The 19,208-nt window shown below is 33.0% G+C and overlaps 1 protein-coding gene across 7 annotated transcripts in view; it reads right to left on the bottom strand.

The window, feature by feature from the left end:
- The window catches only part of LOC110103468 (histone-lysine N-methyltransferase, H3 lysine-9 specific SUVH4), a 41,628-nt gene extending 36,718 nt beyond the window's left edge, over positions 1–4,910 (bottom strand). Inside the window, exons 1-5 of one of the 7 annotated variants that reach the window (XM_028700123.1) lie at positions 4,735–4,910; positions 2,759–2,817; positions 2,517–2,582; positions 2,168–2,222; positions 1,916–2,025 (exon numbers count right to left, since the gene is read on the bottom strand). In XM_028700123.1, the coding sequence (XP_028555956.1) occupies positions 1,916–2,025; positions 2,168–2,222; positions 2,517–2,582; positions 2,759–2,817; positions 4,735–4,780 (336 nt within the window). In that variant the 5' untranslated portion in view covers positions 4,781–4,910. The other 6 variants (XM_020832209.2, XM_028700125.1, XM_020832208.2 and 3 more) reach the window with 6 other exon arrangements.
- Between the last annotated feature and the right edge of the window lie 14,298 nt (positions 4,911–19,208).

Raw genomic sequence — 19,208 nt, forward strand, 5'->3', positions numbered from 1 at the left:
ACTTAATTCCTCTATAATTCGCACACTCATGTGCATCACCTTTATTCTTAAAAATAGGAATTAACACACTCATTCTCCACTGATCTGGCATCTTTTTAGTCTTCAAAATAGTATTAAAAAGTTTAGTAAGCCAAGAAATTCCTTCATCTCCTAAGCATTTCCAAATCTCTATTGGAATATCATCAGGTCCAACAGCTTTTCCACACTTCATTTTCTTTAAAGTCTCTCTAACTTAGGTTTTACTTATACGACGATAAAAACAAAAATCTTTATTTTCATTTAGGGTGATAAAGTCACTAAAGTCAATCATATTTTCACATTCTTCATTAAAAAGTAAGAAAAGCATAAATGAGAATATGAAACCACATCCACACCCATACAATGCCTGATAACTTAAAGAGCGAATACATAAAGGAGTTTAAAAGTTAAACCAAGCTGCAAAATTATTCAAAAATTTACAAATTTGGAATTAATTGCACAAATGGTATTATGAGAGCAAAAAAAAAACTAAGTTGAGCCACACTGACAGCCATATCAGATAATTTGGGTACACCAAGCTGTAAGCATCTAAGTTATAAGCAACAAGGAACTCATTAACACTAAAATAAGCTAAACAACAATAACTTCAAACCTTTATACCACTACGTGGGGTCAACTACATGAATATTTTTCTCCACTGTCATGTTAAGAGTAAAATTCTCATTTAAATATAAAAAAGAAAGTTCATTTCTAATATTTTCTATTCAAACATTTTTAGGTCTACCTCTACCTTACTTAACATAAGCCAAATTTTAATGCATCTAGTTTCCTAACAGGATCATTGGAAGGCCGTCATTTTATGTGACCAAACCACCTAAGACGATCCTTTGTAATTTTATCTTCCGCTCGAGCAACACCAACCATTTCACGTATATGCTAATTTTGTATCATGTCTCTAAGAGTAAATCCACTTATCCGCATGAGCATTCTCATCTCTGCAACACTTAACCTAAAATTATGCTTTCTTTTAAGGGCTAACATTTTGCACCATAAAACATTGGAGATTTCACCACCATCTTATAAAATTTCTCTTAAATTTGAGGGAGACTTTTCTAATCACACAACACACCCAATGCATTCCTCCACTTCAACCATCCAACTTAAATTCTACTAATAATATCTCCATCTATTTCACTATCACTTTGAACAATAAACCCAATATATTTAAAACATGCACTTTTATTAATGACTTGATCGCCCAAAATCACAATTCCCCCAGTAAATCTATTACTATTAAAATTACACTCCAAAAATTCAGTTTTTGATCTACTCGAACAAAAATCTTTAGACTCTAATGTTGAAATAACTAAAATAAGCTAATGAAAAAAAAAAATCTTAAATGAAGAAGCATAATAAATGAAAAAGAATACCTTATAAAAATTATATTACAGGAATTATTAGATTAATGTTGATTTGTGCACGTAAAATGATAGTTAGAAGATGCACCAATTAAGCAAATAAATAAAATTAATGACAAATAATAGTTGGAAAAAGGGATTAGATAAGAAAGTAACACCAACACAAGTTTCAAAAAAAGACGCAATACCACCACACAACACTTAGGAAAAATGCAAGAAGAATGAAGGTTCATTAACTCTGATGATGGAAAATGATCATGATGATGATGCTTAAAAGAAAAGAAAATTACCACCGCAAGGAGCTCTGAAAGGACAAAGCAATCATAAGCTCTAACGCAATTATAATAGGATAAATGATGAGGCATAAGTTGGAGCTTAGAGTCATGTAAGATCAAGCCACTCAATTACTGACAAAGGTAAGAAAACCATGATAGCAAGGAGATTTCGAACCATAAAATGTCAAAAACTTCAGCCAGAAAAAAGTAAAAACTATCAAACAAGATGAATTGAAACATTACCAATTTTGCATATTTCTCACCCATGTAATCAATACCATTAAGCCAATGACTATGTATGCCTAGAACAACCATTTCCGCCCGTGAAAAAAATTGATCTCCAACACCAATACCTACAAAAGAAAGAAGAAACAAATAATTTCTTAAGACCAGCAAATGTCCATATAAAACCTCAAAGCAAGAAGGCCAATAAATATGGTTCAACAACGTTCAAACCTACAATACATCAAAGGAAATGAAAAGATGAAAACTAACCGGGAAGATGACCAATCCTTTTTTCGGGGTAGAGTATAGAACCATTTGACTTCATCTGGCGATTGAAAAACAAAGAAGAGAATGTGAAACGTTTGCCAAAGACAGTAAAAATGAAGACCCTCAAGACACATGCAGCATTCTTGTTGTTAAAAAAAATGAAACAACTCAACAAAGAAGTTTGGTACAAACCCCAAAATTCTAGCACCAAAGTCAAGAAAAAAAGTATATGAACAAAAGATGAAAAAAAAAAAGGATTAATAAACTATCATTCATCCAAAGTACCATGAAAACAAAAAAAAACAAATTCTTCAAAGCAAATGAAGTATTTACAAGGATATCAAGTGCTTGCCTTGGATATCGCCTTCAAGTCAGGTCGCTTTGATGCCCGTTTGAGATCCACATCACCATTTGAAACCTACAAAAGTACAAGGTTTTGGTAAATACCAAATTAAACAACCAATACAAACAAATGCATCATTACAATGATGCATGCATGCTGCTACGAGGAAGAACTCTAAGGAAACATACATTAGCAATTAGCATTCTGTATGAAAATTCAATGAACTATTGATTATCGGAAGCTTAACATACTCGCATAATGAACATAACACCACTAAAAAATAACAGGGAACATACTGAAGAAAGAAATCCTGGAACAAATGAAAGGATGAAAATATCCATTAAGACTGAAATAAGAAAGGTATAGAGAATTTAAAAGATTAAGAAGCCACGAATGCAATAACATAACTTGCAGTGAGAGAAAGTAGAAGACATTCTGAAGAAATATTGTTTGCAAATAATCTCTAAGAGCAAAATAGCATAAAAGCTCACTGTTGGAAAGAAAATAATATAATTTTGATAAATCAAAAGTGATGAAAATAACATAAAGCATACAAGCATTACCAAAAATCCTCTAATTTGCGGCTCAATAATTAATATCTCAATTACACATTTTTATTAAATATTGAACACATTATAAAGTATTATATATCCAGATTAAAAATGGATAAACTTGCACAAAAACTTAATGCAAGCCAACCTTCATATCTTGAGTTCAAGCTAATAAAGAGTTAATTGAATTTGACTCATCACCCCTCATTTGCCAAAAATACATACAAATAATCAAGACATATGTTAATCAACCAAAAAATTGTGCAATCTAGATTTTAAGCATTTCCTATTCATGAGACAAGACATAAGCTAAAGATATTTTGCATAATTACCCACAAATTTAAAAAATAAAATTAGCTCAAAAAAATATAGATAATTATTTAAAAGTGCTTCTCCGTATATGACTCAATAACAAATAACAAATTAATATCATAAAGAATTGGCTCAATTTCCTTCCAATAAAATAAGATCAAAGAAAACTCTCCCACTCCCAATTTAATATACTATGAAGTATAAGACAATAAACATTGAATTCAAAAGCCACACACAGTCCTAAATATAGACGCCCTTCAATAAAATCTTCACACAGTTAATTACTTTCGCGCCTCAATTTTTAGCTTGTAATGAGGTTCCTAAATATTGTAGTGTGGATAAAAAAAAGTTCCTCAAATTTTTTTTATGAATCATGTTATTATAAATTATAAAGTCAATTAAGCCTATGATTATCAAAGTAAAAAAGCCAGATAAAGAAATTCAGACACGACCTCAATTCAGGAGCCAAAGGCCAGTCAGTCCCTTAGGCATACGCCTCAAAACAAACAAGTGAGGCCCTCACCGCTATTCTATTGGGCCAAAGACCATAGTTTACAAAACCTTAAACCATGGCTCAACCTACATATTGAGTTCATGCAAAATAATTATAAAAAACACATTTCGCCTCAATACAGTTAGAATTATCATTAAAAAAACAGATTAACTTTGCAGCTGTAAGGTGGAAAACACAAACAAAGGACAGTATTAAAACATTGCTCAATAGGCTTTTCTTGACCATAAGAACAGAATACAAATAAATTTTATGCTCATCTTTGGCACTTCTTTCCAAATGAAGATTCCACAAAAACAAATCACTCTCACCATCTACACCATCCGCGCATGAAGCCACCATATTCGTGTGAAGCCTTCTCCACGAGACCCATCACAAACAAGCCAACCTTACTGATTACGAAACAACCACGTATGTTTGTTAAGCCAGATCGCTACCCGTGTTAATCATCAGCGCTTCCCGAAGCCTTTGCCCACGCCCTCACCAAATCTCATTCGATGGATTAATCTGCGCTAAACTAGAACTGCAACCTCACGCTTACCCCGATTCCACAAACTCTCCGGAAACCGCACATACCAAGGCTTCGTTTGCCACGGCTATCTTACAACTTCTTAAAATAGCTTTCTAGTTAAAAAAATTTATTTTTTTAACTAAAAAGTCACTTTAACAAATAGGAAAAAAACTGTCCCAAATGAACCCTGGCTAATTTTCACAACCTAAGTTTCCAACGCAGCTATGTACTATCAGCAACTGAATTACATTCCTCTCGGTTTTTGAAAAACAGTAAGCTACTGAGGGGTGGTAAAAAAAAATCACAAAGAAGATAGAAGAGCAAAAGCAAAAAGGGGACGACCCTGACTATACAGCCGAACAACAATTAAGTCCCGCGTTAAGTTCATGTTCGATCCAACCAGAAAAGCTAGAAGACCAAGTTCTGCTTTCCGTTTAAACACCACTATCCGGCCAGAAGTTTTTCAAACAATTTCTGTGCTTTTAGGTTTGGACGCCTCACAAAGATAATCATCCGAATTTTTCTCTCTACAGCTACATCTTGATTATACTTTAAAGTAGACAAAAAGATGATTTCTCACTATCCGATGCCCGCACCTAATAATTTGCCCAATTTATGACCTGCAGTTCGAGACTGTTGCCCTTATCAGAAATGTGCCGAACCGACAACAAAAAAAACTACAAATCAATTGCCCGGATTATAACCAACAATTGAGTAAGTGCATTAATTAATTCCTTGCTATACAACAAAATGTTAAACTATGATAGTACAGATAAATAAATGATAAGCTTCCTCAAATTATATAATTATATGATACTTTATTAGATTCTTTTATGATAAACTATTTAAGGAGATAATTTGAGAGAAATTTAATGAAACATTTTTGTACTAATGCAAGAAGAGAAAATTTAAATTTAACCAAGCTAATTAATTTTGCAAGGATATTAATAATTTAATGTGACAAAATTTTGTTGTAATTAAATAATCTACGATACATTTTATGATATGAAAAATAAAAATCCAACCCAATCATCAATAGTAATTTTACAACTCTTAAGAAAATTATTTTTTCAATTTAAATAAAAAAATTAATATTAACTAAATTTATTTCTACATGCTAGTATTTCTTAAAATAAAATTTAAACAGATTTATAATCTTAAAATTATTCGATAATTTAATATTTAACATTTTCTACTTTAAATGGAAAAAATTTTATTACTTTAATATCTTATAATTTATACCTCTTAATAAAAATATAATAAAATTTTCACTATTTATTAAAATATTTAAAACTATATATAATGAAATTATTTATATCAATTATATAAAAAGAACCAAACCCCTATAAATTTAATTTCCTAAATAGTTTTAATTATATATAAATCAATGCTACTAACTTCAAACTCCACGCAACAAATAGTCACTATATATAAAGCGTTGAGGCATTCGTTCTAACCTGAGGGGCTACAACAATCGTGGTGGCTGGCAGTAGTTGTGGATGGCATTGACGATTGGCGACAAGCAATGAAGTTCAAGTGTATTTGAAAGTAGTCTAATCGAAGTTCCAAATACACAAAAAAAGGAACTGGATGATAGGTCCTATAGTGTTGAGTTGTGATAGGCAAATCTGAAGATCTAGTTTTGGAATTATTTCATATTTTAATTCAATATTTATTAAAATAAACTATAGATCATAGAGCTACTAATATATCCAAGTATTAAATCTAAACTCATCTACCAGATTTTTTTCATTTCATCAAAATAAATATCTACACTATGATACATGGCTACAGGCTTACTATGATACATAGCTAAAAACAAAAGCTACAAAACTGAAAAATATAACTAACCATGATTGTACAAAAATCAAAATAGTAAAATACCTATAATCTCAAATCTGATCTTGAACTACTAGTCCACAATCTCCTTCTCCTTCTTAGATCCTAAAAATCAGAAGCAAAATCACAGTGAGCTTGACGGTTGGCGCTACGCAATGAAGTTCAAGTGTATTTGAAAGCCGCCAAATCGAAGTTCCAAATACAGAAAAAAAAAACCGGAGGACAGGTCATATCGTGTTAAGCTTTGACAGGCAAATCCGAATATCTAGTTTTTGAATTCTTTCAGATTTTCAGTCAATAGTTAATGAAATAAACTACAGACAACAGAGCTACTAAAATATCCAAGTATTAAATATAAACTCATCTGCCAGATTATTTTCATTTCATCAAAATAAATATCTATACTATGATACATGGCTACAGGCAAAAACTACAAAACTAAAAAATATAACTAACCATGACTGTACAGAAATCAAAATAGTAAAATACATATAATCTCAAATATGATCTTGAACTACTAGTCCACAATCTCATTCTCCTTCTTAAATCCTAAAAATCAAAAGCAAAATCACAGTGAGCTTGACGCTTGGTGGTACGCAATGAAGTTCAAGTGTATTTGAAAGCCGCAAAATCGAAGTTCCAAATACACCCAAAAAAAAAAACAGGAGGACAGGACCTATCGTGTTAAGCTTTGACAGGATATCCGAAGATCTAGTTTTCGAATTCTTTCAAATTTTCAGTCAATATTTAATGAAATAAACTACAGACAATAGAGCTACTAAAATATCAAAGTATTAAATATAAACTCATCTACCAAATTTTTTTCATTTCATCAAAATAAATATATACACTATTATACATGGCTACATGCAAAAGCTACAAAACTAAAAAATATAACTAGCCAAGACTTTACAAAAATCAAAATAATAAATTCATATAATCTCAAATCTGATCTTGAACTACTAGTCCACAATCTCCTCCTTCTTAGATCCTAAAAATCAAAAGCAAAATCACAATGAGCTTGACAGTTGGCTGTACGCAATGAAGTTTAAGTGTATTTGAAAGCCGCCTAATCGAAGTTCCAAATACACAAAAAAAGAACAGGAGGTCAGGTTCTATCGTGTTAAGCTTTATCTGGCAAATCCGAAGATCTAGTTTTCGAATTCTTTCAAATTTTAAGTCAATATTTAATCAAATAAACTACAGACAACAGAGCTACTAAAATATCCAAATAATAAATATAAATTCATCTACCAGATTTTTTCATTTCATCAAAATAAAAAACTACACTATAATACATGGCTACAGACAAAAATTACAAAACTGAAAAATATAATCAATCATGATTGTACAAAAATCAAAATAACAAAATACATATAATCTTAAGTCTGATCCCAAACTACTACTCAACAATTTCCTTCTTCTTAGATCCTGAATATCAAAACTCAAATCATAATGAGCTACAGCAGCACCACAGACTACACAAACTAATCAAAATTTTTAAATGTTTTTTTAATAAATATTCTATTGAATATTTAAAAGTAGTACAGTTTAAATAAATCATTATATAAAAAATATAATAAATGCATAACAATTATTCTCTGATTTAATAACAAAACAAAACAAATATATAAATTAAAATTCATATCATAAAGTTCATATCAACTTTTTCGAACACAGACAAAACCTCAAAGGATTCTAGCTCATATCATGCTATTTTTGTTTGCACATCTAGCACCAGAACATATCATATATTTCTATCTCAGATAAAATCTCAAAAGATTCTAGCCCCTTGCAACTCCTAATAATCTCCTAACATAGACAAAATCTCAACGAATTCTGGCTCATTAAAACTCCCTACAAATATAATTTAATCATATATATATATATATATATATAACCTCACTTTAAGTAGTTAAACAATAATTGATCATGTATAAAAATTCCAAAATATTATATATCAGTAGATAACAGAAAGTTTTATTAGGCAAAAATGTACAATTTAAAAAATTACTAAATTACAAATGTAAAACATATAATATATCTCTATCTCAGACATAATCCCAAAAGATTTTACCACTTTTGTAACTCTTAATAATCCTCTGACACAGACAGAATCTCAAAGAATTATGGCCCCCATAACTCACTAGAGATATAATTTAATCACATATGCATATATATCCCCACATTATAACAGTTAAATAATAATTGACAATTATCAGAATTCATAGTGTTTTATAACGATAGACAACATAAAATTCTACTACAAAAAAATCTATATTTTATAAAATTACTAAATAATGAGATATTGTGTAAAATCATATTTTAAAACTTTTATTGCATTATAACATTATTTTTAATATCCATATAATTTTTATTCAATAAAAACCCAACAATTGAAAACTTTGTACTTTATTGTAAAATTTACATTAAATGTTTAAAATGTGGATAATTATAAAATATAAAACATATAAAAAGTTACGCTATGAAAATTTTATCAGTGCAAAGTTATCTACGTTTTTTGCTAACGGAAATAAAATTTTAATAAAAAAATTTGCTAAAAGAATGTCTTCATGCTGCTAAAAGAATATCTTCTTATCGTTAATAGAATCTCTTTTTGCAGCCAACAGAATACCTTCTCTGCACAATAAAATCTTTTTTTTTTCAAATGTCAGGGCAATCATTTTATTCCAAAACCATAACAACCCTTTAGGCTCAAATGTTTCACATATATATGTTAGTTAACATGGTCTCTTCTCGCCGCAAATTTTCATATTTAACAATTAATAGAACCTCTTCTTTTCGCCAACAAATTTTTATATTTCGCTCAATATTCACATATTTCAATTAATTAGTTTAAATAAAGCATACAACAACAACAACATCAAGCCTTTATCCCACTAAGTGGGGTCGGCTACATGAATCCTTTTTCTCCATTGTGTCCTATTAAAAGTCAAATTCTCGTTTAAATCTAATAAAGAAAGGTCATTCCTAATATTTTCAAACCAAGTCTTTTTAGGTCTACCCCTACCTTTCTTAACATAAGTCAAATCTAATGCCTCTACTCTCCTAACCGGGTGGTCATCGCAAGGCCGCCGTTTTATGTGACCAAACCATCTAAGGCGACTTTCTCTAATCTTATCTTCTACTGGAGCTACTCCAACCTTTTCACGTATATGCTCATTTCGTATAATATCTCTAAGGGTAAAGCCACTCATCCACCTGAGCATAAATAAAGCATAATTAGACTAAATTCAGAATTTGCCAAAATACCTTCAATTAATTATTTTAAATAAAGTATAATTGGATTCAATTCAGAATTTCCCAAAATACTTTAATAGTAGGCAACATAAACTTTTTGATGCAATCAAGGTGCTCGATAACGTAAGCTTCAGTTCATTAATTGATGCGTTGTCTTTTCATTGGCCTAATTTTCCTCAGTTTTACCCCATGACAGCTATCCCTTCGGTTTGTAACCATTGGTTGTTATTTTAATGCTTCGCTTCCCTAGGTTGTTGTCCCTTTGATCCGTGTTTGCTACAACTTTTAAGGATTTCTAGTAGTTGTTTGGGTGGTGCTTTAATTACCTTGCATTAAATATTTTTTCCCTTTTTTCTCCCCTATAAAAAGGGCTATTTTGTGGCAGCTTTATTAAGAGTATGTGATGATTTTTGAAATGTAAAACCATAAAATTTTTCCTAGCTTGCAAGCTAGCCTCCTTTCCCCTTCCCCTCTATTTTTTTGTCTCGATTTTCTACCACTTCTTCGCTATTCAAGGTTCCCGCCTCATCTATATCTTTCTTCTCTGAATTAATATAAGTTATAAGGTGTTGTGTTCTAGTATAATTATAATATATATGTGTTTGTCTATGTTTATGGTAAGGAACAATTTTAGTTCGCAATTTTAAAATATTTTTTTTTCACCAATTAAATATGATTCGCTAGGGGAGATGTCACGTCCCAAGATCTAACTTGGAAAGAATGTCAATCAATTTCTCTAACCATTTACCAGAGTTATCTAAAACCTTCAATTAAACGGTCTATCAACATCTATAATATTCAAAACATCAATATACAAGTCGATCTATATCTCAAAAAGTCATGTACAATACTCAGGAACTACACTACAATCACCAGTACTGAAATCTATTCTGAGTACAAAAGAATCAAAATCATCAAAAGACAAAAACCTGAAGATCCGGATCAATTCCTATCTTCTGCTCCCTTGCCCTGACCTGAAAATATCAACCACATATAATGAGCTTTACAAAGCCCAGCAGGTCACCTAATACCTATAACTGAGATCAAAGCACGGCGATGCTATCAATATGCATGTCAGTCAATCAAATCCATATCAGTCAATGAGTCTATGCAATACGGAAATTCATAGTCAATAAAACCAGTCAATGTAGCGGCAGGCGAATCGATAAATCAATTCAATAAATCCATGTCAATCTCGAAGAAATCCGTTCACAATAGGAAATCAATCAATCCGTCAAATCAATCGCTATCAAATCAAATCAATGCGGTCTAATCAATAATATATATTCAATGAAATCAAACGAGGAAAGCAGTACGATAAATCTCAATCTATTCTAACAGTGAATCCATGCAGCAGTCAATACGGTGCAGAAACAATAACAACAGTGAATCTATATGCAAGATCAATAAATCCATAGGCAGTAATAACAATGAATCTATAAGCAGAAATCGATGAATCTATAGGCAACAGTGTCAATGATTCTATACTATTTATGTCCATGCTATCAATGCAATATCTATATCCATCCATTTCTATATCAATGCTCAATATCGATGCACAGCAATCAATCAGTGAAATAAATGAAATCGTACGATCTAGTAAATCCAATCAAAATCGATAAAGCAGGAATCTATAAAACAATGAATCCATAAATCAATACAGTAAACATGCAATTCAATACTATATACTGGACAAGTACAATCAACTGGCTATGTTGCTGTTGTAAAATCCATATTGCTGTTGTAGATATCCATACATTGGTTCTATCAATAAGAGTCGTCACTCTTTTCGCCCGTCGGCATTCTATAAACTCATAATGACTCACAATCGTTATATCAATGATCAATGGTTTAAAGGAAAGCCCGTCGGCCCATCATCCTGTACAGGTCAATTCTATCTTCAACCAATGTTCAACCAGGTTATATGTGTGTTCCAGTATCAATAATCAATCAATAATTAATTTAATAATCAATATTAAAGCAATCTATAACAATCATATCAATAATCATAAGCATATCAATCTAATCTATCAATTTCAAGCAAATCAAAAAATCTACGAAAATCGGGCAGCGTAACAGCAGTCTATCAAATTTACACAAAAATCCTGCAAAAAGCACAAATTCCAAATTTCTCCAAATTACAGTAGAATATCTATGACATCAATATAAGGCTATTGTCCTATAGAAACCAAATCAAATCACGTCATGATATTTTTCTATTCAATTAAAATCGCATAGAATCAATTCCGACCGGTAAAATCGTCGCAAAAAATACTCAAATCGTGTACAATAATCATATCTATAACATACTAAAAGTTGTGCGGTGAAAGTTGTGTCAAATCAAAATCGTGTCCAAAATTCGACTACGAAAACACAAAACAGATCACAACTCAGTCAAAACTCAATATCGTTGAAAACAAAAAATAGGATTCGGAGTCCTTACCACGAGATCTACACTTTTCCCAACAGCAGCGTCAGACGAAAACCCAGCTTTTCTCTTTTTCCCTTTCTCTTTCTCTCTCTAAAATTGGATATTTTGATATTAAAATGATTTTCTCTCTCATCAAAACGAGCTGATTTTCATATATCATTAGGCTGATCGGCCCGGCCGATCGCCAAATCGGCCCGGCCGATCGCCAAATCGGCCCGGCCGATCGCCAAATCATCCCGGGACGATCAGACCAAAATCGATCGTCCTGGACGATTCCCAGAACTAGTTTCAGGACGATATTTTGAACAGTGCAGATCGGACTGGCCGATCTCACTATCGTCCCGGACGATTCTGGAAGGAAAATCCAATCCAGAGAGGAACAGTAAGGGAACGAGGTCTCACAGGAGAATTGATGTAGTCAAATATTTATGTATTCTCCTTTTTATGTATTTTGATTTATTATAAATTGTAATTTCATTTTGGTTACCATGTGATGGAAGGCAACCAATGATCACTTAGGAAAATAACTAAATTATCAAACTTCGGGTTGCATTAGACCGACTTAAAAATAACTTTGAATTTGGAGGCCTCAAGGGGTTGAATTTCAACTACACCAAAATTTTCAAGTGCAATTGATTTAGTTCAAATAAAACACTAATGTTGACCAAAACCCTAACTAGGGAAGATCAAAGAATAAGGAAAATATAGAAGGTATGGTGTCACAACACTTTTCATCGAAGCGGCTATTTGGTTCAAAGTAAAATAGGTGTAAATTACTTCAATTGTAAAGTTTTTAAAATATTGATGCTTGCTTAAATGAAAAAGGAATGTAAATTAAAATGTAGTGTAAATCATTGTAGTTCATTTTTTGGGGAAAATTAAACTCGCCCTATTTTCAACGAGAACCGTTTATACCGCAAGCAAGCTCACTTGATCGCCAAAGTTCTCATCAGCCGCCACATCCCCTTTGGCCACCGCTCCCCTGTCAGACACCACCATTGCCACCCGCCATCACCGACAGTTGCAATTTTTTACACTACATTCAATTTACTTCAAACCAAACATTAAAAAAAACATTTATCTACATTTATGTTATACTTATACAAATAACTTAAATATATTCATTTTACACTGCATTTTTTAACAATACAATCTTTTTTTGCCAGCCAAAAAAAAAACACCTGAATTAAAAATTAGAAAATACATAAGGTAAATAATCGTCTCACTTTTTATTCAATTAAAAGCATCAAAAATTTTATAAACTCTGCCTTTTAATGTATTATGCCTCATTTTTCAACTATATACCAAACTAGGATTAAATAAGTTCCTTGCATTCAATAAAGCAACTTAATGAATGGAAAACACACCTTGGATTTTGGCTCCTTAGAAATTTTCAATTTCTGGGCCTCCAAACTTTTAACCCTTAGCTCTTCTTCCTGCATAACGGATAAAAAACAACGATCATGTGAGTTTTGTAAGATTAACACCCAAGAAATTCAAAAGAAATGAAAATAATATATAAAATGTCTAGTATGGTTCAATGAAAAGGGAGCAGTGCATATGAAGAATCGTAGAACAACACTTTAAGACTTCATTGGTAAATTTATTTTGTTTAGCATAAAAAAATGTGCTGGTATGCTAACATAGTTGAAAAATGATGATTCCATTTTTACTATTTTTTGTATGAGAACTTTTGAAAAGTGTTTGCGTTGTTTAAAGTCTGTGTTTGATTTCCAACTATATCCAACCATATGTGGGATTAAATAAGTTCACAAATTTTCAAAACATGAATTTTAACTTCAAGCAAAGGAGCCGTTGGGGGCAATCCAACCCTCCAAGCTTCAACAACAGAAGTATGGCTTTAGTAGCAAGGAAGAAAACTAGTATGCCTGGACAAACTGAAGATAGTTGGTGTTGAAGGCTCTCAGGGTTTCTTTCACCCTTATATGTGCACTTTTGTTTGTCCCATTGGGTGCCTTCCCAGAGTCCCCGCATTCGTCGTTTATATTGAGCTCTGGTTCAACAGAAATGCCGTTGTTGTCCTTCGACTGATCTGGCAACAAACACACTTTCGCATTCCTTCCAACTCCCTTTACCACGCTAGCATTACTAAAATCCAAAGAGTCAAATTCCACCTTTGACTCGAAAGAATCGTGCGAAGTCTGAGACACCACTTTCCCTCTACAGATCAAGCGATGCTTGGGAGCCTCGTCCTTCTCTTCTGCCGCTTCTCTGCATCCATTAGAATTCAATGTATCCAATGCCACATTTGATTTCAAATGAATAAGGGAAGTCTTAGACACCCGCTTCCTTTGGTAAATCCTCCGTTTCCTGGGAAGCTCCTCAATCTGTGGTTCTCTCCTTTTACCATAATATGGCCTCTCCCTGCCTAACTGTCTGGTGCTTCGCCTCGTCCCACTTGCTGGACCGACGGAATCAGAAGTTCCTTTCACAGGCGAACCGATCTCTGTGCCGTTAGCAAAAGCTGCGATGACTGTGCCGTTGGCAAAAGCTGTGATCCCTTCCTCCACAATAGCCGTCATCTAACAACCATTGAAAGCCAATGAAAAGCAGCCATTCAGTAATATACAAAGGATCTCAATAAACTAGTAGTTCCAATGCAATGTTCTTAACCTACAGAAAAAATAATAAGCCAATAAAGTGACCGCGCTGAACTAATTCTCGAAGAGACAACATTAGCCATTATCTCCACGCCAAGAAGCATAAAACCAAAAGCAACTGAAAAATCCAGAAGAGGCTAAAAAAACTCTTCGATATCGAAATTCCAACAATGAAGATCCAAAACACGAACTCAGAATCACTGGTCCTAACCGGATATACCCAGCTAGAACTCCAAAACAAAGTTTCGAAAGCCATAATCAGCAAAAACCAGAGGAAAACAACGATTTAAAAACTCAAAAAAAAAAAAAAAATCTACGAACTCCGCGGCGCAGAAAGGAAAGTCGAGAAATCCTACATTCATGAAGAGAGGCCGTCCGTCTTCCTAAAGCAGAGAAGCGTCTTCCGGCAGGACTCCGGCCCGGATCTTCGCTTGGATTTTGAAATGCTAGGGTTTTTTTTTACGGGGAACAGAGCCAAGGAATGCGAATAGATTTGTACGAGTGGAGTGACGCTTTTCTCTTCGGGGACGCCTCCTCTTCTCTGCTCCAGCAAAGTTGAACCAGGCGATGAGCGGGAAATGGAAAAATCCGACAAATTATCGAGATTATGGGAGATGCGAACGAATTTAAAAAAAAAAAAAAACCGAAATTTTATTTATATAATATTACATAATATTACTTAAATAATTAAATTTTTACTCTTCTGTCCATGAACTTTTTAATAACTTAAGGGGAGAGCGTGTGCTGCGCAAATAATATATAATATGTGTAAAGTTGAAATTACAAATAGGCCTTTTTTTTTTTCAATTTTGCCCACTCCTCAAATATAGTAAGCATAAAATGCACTCATATACAAATGAGTTTTTCGAAAAAAACTCGGTACACCTCGATATAGCGGGATTTTGCCTGCGACCGGATGTTTCTCTGCATCCGGTCAGAGGACGTAATAATTGTTCCTCTCTCTCTCTATCTATCTATCTATCTCTATTTCTTTATCATTTTGTTTTTATTACTGACAACCTCCACCACTAGCTCTCTCTCTCTCTCTCTCTTCCATGAGGGATGGATTTTTATTTATTGTCCACTTTATCTCTATGTAATTATGAAGTTCACTATTAATTTTTTAATGGCTTTTATTAGATCAACTTAAAATTGATTTAATATAATTATAATATTTAAATTTAAATTAAGTAGATTAAAATATGTTTATTATACATTTTTATATATTTTTAATACATTTTAATATTAATAATATACAATTTTTTATATATTTATTGTTTGTTATAAAATATTATTTTAGTTATACTTTTATTTAAGTTAGATATGAAAATATATCATAGAAGAGTGATTGAAATAGATGAGTATTGATAAATCATCAAAAAAATTATCCTGATCGGGCATGAATCTCAAGAAAAAATCAAGTTAGAAACTTCCAAAATTAAATTTGTGATCATCTGAACTCCGATTTCAGCTAAATAGTCGAATTGAACGTCTCGAGAATATGAACCCAATGACACCAAATTCGACTCAATCCAAACCCAAATGAGTTCAAATCAAGGAATTGAAGCGACGTTTGAAGGTTCAAACCACAATTTGGATTACCAAACAGTTTCCAGACGTGACATGCTTATAGTCGAATCGAGCGGCTTGACGAGACAAATCTAAAGAGCTTAATATCATGGAATTCCGACATCATTAAGACCTTCAAATGCCTAGTAAATTATACACGATCAAGGGATTTAACATCGACCGTCTATCCAAACCACTCCACATTTACCCTTGATCTTACTCCTATTTATAAGTCATGTCACTCTAGGAAATCTATAAATAGACCCCTCTTCCTCTTGAAAAAGGGGCCCCAAGCAAGAGAGCAAGAGAGAGATCGGAGATCGCTCTTGCCTCATCGCTCTACCTCGACCACCACTAGGAGTTTCGTCGGACCACCACTTGACTCTCGGAGTTTTGCGAGGCCACTACCTGACACCGGAGTTCCTCTAGACCACCACCTAACTCCCGAAGTTTCGCTGGCCACCACCTGACGCCGGAGTTCTGCTGGCCACCACTTGACGCCAAAGTTTCGCCGGACCAACACCTGAAACCGGAGTTCCGTCGGACCACCACCTGAAACCGGAGCTCCACCGAACCATCACATGACGCTAGATTTCCGCTGGACCACCACGTGAGGCCTAGAGTTCCTTCGGGCAACCACCTAACGCCGGAGTTTCGTCGGACTAGTGAGATAAAAAATCCTAGATCTACCACTGATTCTAATACTCTTCTTCAACTCTCCACTCTCACTCAAACCTTGCCCAACTTTTCAAGCTCTAACTCAGTTATTACCAACTAGTAAGGTTATGTGTTTTCTATGATTAAATTTAGATTTAATATATGAGCATAGATTGATGCTAGGGGTGTAATCGAGCAGAGTCGAGACGAGTATTTGCCTTATCAAGCCTGGCTCGTTTAAGACTTAATGAGCTCGAGCTCGAGCTCGAGCTCGAGATCGAGCTCGATTAGTGGGCTCGAGATCGACTCGTTTGGAGTGTACCAAGCTCGAGCTCGACTCGAAAGCTCGAGCTCATTTGAAAAGCTCGAGCTCGAGCTCGAGCTCGGCTCGTTTAATTGGCTTGACTCTTTAAATGTAAACCAAAATTTTTTTTCTTAAATTTAGTTCTTTAAGAAATCAATATATACCTATATAGTCTCATAGTGAGCAATCATCTTCCTTCAAAAAATTATATTTATAAATTTGATCAATATCAAGTACAACTTTAAGCAATTAAGCACAATAAAACTTGATTAATATAAAAATAGAGCATTCATGTCAATGTTAGACCAAATTGTATATCACCAAATCATTACAAAAAAAAGTAATTGGAATTATACAATCCATTAAAAAGTTTCATAATAGTGCATAAGTAAAAAGCACAACAAAAGATAGAACTATTAATTCCATGTCTGTCTGATATTCCATATTCTTCAAACTCTTTCATCTCAACTCTCTATTACCAATTAATATGCTGCAAACCTGAGAAATTAAGAAAAAAGTTAAATAATAATTATTTTAAAAAATACCACTATAGCAACTGTCTAAATTTACATATTATATAGATCTCAAATTTGATGCCTCATATTAAACATTAATATACCTTGATGCTGTCATTGAAACTGCTGTGTTTCGGCACTTTTTTGACTAGTGGGCCATCCATGTGAAGAAAAACTGAAAGAAAATATCATGTGCTGCATAAGTAAATGAATGAAACATGAAAAAGGCACATTAGAACTCTTCATTTTGTTATGGTTTCGATAAAAATCAGCAACTTGAAGTATTAAAAATTTACTCTCAATTATTAGGCTTCACATTCCCACAATCATGCAAAATTGTTAAAAAACTCAGAAATCCACTTTATGCTCATCATATTAAAAAACTGACGCAATAGATTATATGCTACAAAGATGAATTTAGGAAACATTAAAATCAGCTTGGTACCATTGATTGTTCTTTCAAACATGTGCTATTTCACAATACGATTGGTAGTAATACTACAGGTGGGGTTAATATTAGAAAAATAAATTTCAGCACCCTTAGTGGAATAACAAGAAACTTCACACTAATATTTTTTACCTTAGATTTTTTCATATAATCGGTAAGACAATCTCCACCTCTTCATCTTCTTCTTCCTCCTACAAAAGCAAAGATAATTTAATGTTCATATAAAAAAAGGCTTCTCTTAGCCTTAATGCCACTGTCAACATTGAATAAGTTGAGTTCCAACGAGTTGGGCAATCCATTAATAGCTTTCTAGTATGTAACTGTAATTGTTGGCAACCTCAGAAAATCTGACTAACCTTGCTTTAGATGCATTCACAAAACTTACAGTATCTCTAATTTTATCAATAATATACTCCACACTTTTTACGCCATCCTTAACCATAAGGTTTAATATGTGAGCACAACAACGGACATGAAACAACCTTCCTCCAAAGAATAGTTTTTTCTTCACTCTAAAACTATCTTTTAAAAGCTTCATTGTCCTATCATTATTTGATGCATTGTCAACTGAGATTGTAAAAACTTTATTCTCAATACCCCATTCACAAAGTGCCTTGTAGAATGTATCAACAATTTCGGTAGCCGTATGTTGTGGTGGCAAATGCAAAAAACTCAAAACTCGTTTCTGTAACTTCCACTGTGAATCAATATAATGAGCTGTCACTGCCATATATGAAATTCTCTGATTTTTTTACTTCCATAAATCTGTGGTAAAACTTATTTTGTTAATGCCCTTTAAAGCATTCTTCAATTTTTTTTCTCCCTTTCATACACTTGAATGACATCATTGCGTGCTATTGCCCTTGAGTATTTCACAAAAAAAGGTGACATAGCCTTCAAAATTAAGTTGAATCCAAATTCTTCAACAATAGAAAATGGTTTCTCATTAATTAGAATGTAATGTGCTATCATCTCCCTAACTTTTTGATGATCATATTTAAATGTTGTCAACATTCCACCATCTTGACTGCTCTGAGAGAATGAGTTTTCTATATCTGATGGTTGGAAGTGTAAGATTTTCTGTTTTTTGAGAGCACGAATCCTAGCAGCACATCGGTCCAAATGTCTTTTGAATTGTGTAGTTGCACCAGTAACTCCAATAAGTAGTTGT

The sequence above is a fragment of the Dendrobium catenatum genome, unplaced genomic scaffold, assembly GCF_001605985.2.
Source record: "Dendrobium catenatum unplaced genomic scaffold, ASM160598v2 fragScaff_scaffold_1456, whole genome shotgun sequence".
Taxonomy (NCBI): domain Eukaryota; kingdom Viridiplantae; phylum Streptophyta; class Magnoliopsida; order Asparagales; family Orchidaceae; genus Dendrobium; species Dendrobium catenatum.